Source organism: Pteropus vampyrus, unplaced genomic scaffold (assembly GCF_000151845.1).
Source record: "Pteropus vampyrus isolate Shadow unplaced genomic scaffold, Pvam_2.0 Scaffold65, whole genome shotgun sequence".
In the NCBI taxonomy this organism is placed as follows: Eukaryota; Metazoa; Chordata; class Mammalia; order Chiroptera; family Pteropodidae; genus Pteropus; species Pteropus vampyrus.
In genome coordinates, this window is record NW_011888846.1 from 4,471,176 (window position 1) to 4,474,776 (window position 3,601).

At 51.8% G+C, this 3,601-nt stretch overlaps 1 protein-coding gene across 2 annotated transcripts in view; it reads left to right on the top strand.

The window, feature by feature from the left end:
* Positions 1 to 3,601, top strand: part of ASTN1 (astrotactin 1) — a 297,914-nt gene that overhangs the window by 215,359 nt on the left and 78,954 nt on the right. For both annotated transcript variants that reach the window (XM_011361242.1, XM_011361243.1), the window contains exon 12: positions 1,379 to 1,545. In XM_011361242.1, the coding sequence (XP_011359544.1) occupies positions 1,379 to 1,545 (167 nt within the window). The remainder of the gene's footprint in view (positions 1 to 1,378; positions 1,546 to 3,601) is intronic.

Genomic DNA, 3,601 nt, shown 5'->3' on the forward strand with positions numbered 1-3,601 from the left:
CAGCTTTGCCTCATACTCACTGCTTGACCCTGGGCAAATGGTTTGCCCCCTTCCGGCCCGCTGGAAAGAACTGGGTGTAATTCAAGTGTGCAGGATCTGTCACACAGACAGAAGAAGCTGGATGGCAAAAAATAGTCATTGGCTTTTAGATGGAGGCCAGTGCAGTGACAGGTTCATGCGTTGATTGGCACCGTTAGCGGCTCCCACATCTATTGCATGAGGAGAACCTAGGATGCTGTGAGATGAAGTACCTTAAGGCACGTAGCACGGCGCCCGGCCCCTAGTGAGTGTTTGGTCACTGTTGTGTGAGAGACTGATCTCGGCGTAAGCTAATGAGAGGGCAGCTCAGTCACGGACACCATAGCCAGACTGCCGGGGTGTGGTCCTGCCGTGGTCAGCGCTTGACTGGAAAAGTGAAGCTCTCTGTGCTGTGGTTTCTTCACACGTAAAACGGGGATGATCACACTGCTTACCTCAAGGGGGTGTCGTGAGGGTAAAATGAGTACCGATGAATGAGGCAGACCCCGCCAGGTGGACGCGGGGTGCCTCGTGAGTGCTCCCCTGCTCACCAAGCTCCTTCGCTTTCCCCAGATCCCAGCCGACATGTCTTCCTGGATATTCTTGTTGCTGTCATTCTCGGGGAGTTTGTGGAAGACATGGCAGGGCAGAAAAGCTGGTTGTTTCACACCGGCAGTGTCCAGGGCACCGGGATGTAGCCCCAACCCAAGAGTAGCACCCGTGGGTGCTCGTGATGTGCATCTTCCGCAAGGCATCCTTGAGGTGGGAAGGTCACGACTATGGCCACTCCCGCTAGCAAAGTAGCCAGACCTTTTAACGAGGTCACAGAGAAAGTTCATTTTCTCCTTCCAGCTGGAACCCCTGGCTCATCCCTTCCCTCCAACACTGGCGTCTGGTACCAATTTTGACAAAGTGCTTTGGACATTAAAAACAAAGTCCTATTAATACGAAGTTCACACAGCAGCAGCCCCTTCCCCTAGCCCGGAGAAATCTCTGCTAATGCACTTTAATTCTGGCCCCTTCTGCCAGCCTGAGGCTGGGCTGGGAGGCCAGCACCCCTCGCTCGGCCTTGCTGCGTTCTCCCTTCCAGCCTGTTGGGAGAAATCAGCTTTAATGCAAATGAGCGAGATCTGTGCCCGGAGAGAAGCAGCAAGACGTCAAAAGGTCCCTTGCTTTTTAAAGGAAGTGCCCTGCGTGGTGGGGAGTTTGTGCATTATTTGCATTATTGTTAATGGTTTCAAGGCTGAGTACTAAAAAAAAAAAAAAAGAAAAAAAAATAGGTGTCAGTGGCTACACTCCGGTGTCCAGAGAACCCCGCCCCCTGATCCACCCCGCTGTGGGTGCTTTCTGATTGTGCCAGTGCCCGTCCGGCCTCAGCCCCATGAAGGACAGCTCGGGCTGCTATGACCGCCACGTGGGGGTGGACTGCTCCGACGGCTTCAACGGCGGCTGCGAGCAGCTGTGCCTGCAGCAGATGGCGCCCTTCCCGGACGACCCCGCCCTGTACAACATCCTCATGTTCTGCGGGTGAGTTGAGCAGCGGGTGAGGCCGCCGCTCGGCTGGGGGGCGGGGCTTTCCGTGCTAAAGCAGGGAAGTGAATCAGACCACGTGGTCACCTGAGGCTCGGAGGGAGGGACGGGCCGGCAGGACCGGCAGAGGCGCGTCCTTAAAGCCAGAGTCTCCGGGAAAGTCCAGCCGCCTGGCACGTGCAGAGATTGACCACGGGCATCGCCCGCTGACGCCGGAATTTTCCAAACTGTGTTTTGTGGAACGCGTTCATTAGGTGGTTCGTGACAAAAGGGCTCCATGGTCCAAAAGCTGGGGAAAGATGGTGAGAAACGAACCGACTACCAAAGAAGACCAGAAGGATCTTTGGGGAGGAAACATGATTGATTAAATTCTGCCCCCAGGGTCCCAGCGTCCTGTGCAGCCACCCCCTCGGACCTAGTAGTCCGCTGTGTAAGGAGCCCTCGACCGGGGGTCAGGTCCTCCACGCACCTCGTTTCACTGGAGAGAGCAGGGCAGGCAATGCCACCCCGTTCCGCAGAGGAGAAGGCTAAGGCAGGGTGACATCAATCGACTCCCCCCAAGACTGGGAGTTGGTAGGTGTGAAGATTAGTATTAGAATTCAGGCCGTCCCTCCCTGGCTTTTAAAAAATTCCGTGGTTCCCTCAAAATTTTAATTTACACCACTGACTGGAATTATATTTAAGACATTTTCATGTTACGTGAATAAAGCAAATAGAGATTCGGCCCATTCTTCTAGACCCAGAATTTGCTTGTCTATCCTTCCTCCTGCCCCTTCTCCCTGCCCGCTCCCCCACTCGCCTCTCCTCCTCCCTCCCCCTCCTCCCGCCCTCTTCCCGCCTGTCAAGGACAGGGCTTGCTTTATGCCACATACCCCGTTGGCCACGGGGCTCCAAAGACGAACACGGTTCTTGCCCTCAAGGATCTCACAATCTAATAGGCCGGCAGTGGACATCAGTGTTTATCATAAGAAAGCTGTGCTGGATTGCGGCCGAAAGCCATTCCTTTGCGGGTCTCCAGCCACATCTGTCGCCTGGGTTAATGCCGTGAGCCCCCGACTGTGCTTCTTTCCTGTTTTAGTCAGAATTCGGTACGCATGTGTAATGAGCACTCTCCGAGCCACTAGTCGTAGCCTGACAAAAGAAGCCCTCGATTTGAGGTTCTTCTATAAAGACCAGTTCACAGGCACTTAGAACTAAAGCCCTCTCCTCCCGTTTGTTCACACGAAGACTTAGATGGCGAGTGGGGAGGACAGTTCAAGTTGCATTAACACGAACCTCGCTTGTGCCTCTGCTGGTAATAATGATAGAAACGTCCCATGACTACCTGCTCTATGCTCGGCACAACGTAAGGTCTTCAAGTTCATTATCTCACTTACTCTTCTCGACGACCCAGCGGAGCAGCTGCAGCTTTTCCCCCATTCACAGATATGGAGATGGAAGCTCAGAGAGTTCCATCGACTGACCCAAGGTCAGCCGGCAAAGGGCAGCGCCATCGCCATCACGACATTGCTTCTCACCACTGAAAACTATGATTATTTGTTCCTCTATATAGAACACAGCCCTTATCTTCTTACAGCAATTACCGTGTTTTAATGCCATGAACATCTATAAATGCTCAATTTTGTATATTTCTAGAGCCACTCAAATTAAATCAATATGCTTTTCAGACGACAGCTTTATCAAAGTCGTTCTTATTTGAACTCACAAATTATAGTCTTCTCAACATAACTGCAAATAAGGTCAATTAGTGACTTATGAGTCATTGACCCGTATTTACCAACATCAGTATTGCTCTTCCATTAGACTAATTGTACGCGCTTAGTGGGGAGCTGCTCGTGCTGCATCTACTTAGATACTGGGGCATCTGAGTAGACGCTAGATGCCCCAGTGTCTACTTAGTTCATTCGGAGGGGGAGTTAATATTAGTTGATCTTGTGTCTGGACACATTCAAACAGAACATAGCTGGAAGATGGGCGATCTTTCTAATTTTCTCAGTTGACTTGTCACAGAACCAGATTAAAAGATTATTAACTTCTTAAACCCAGCGTCACT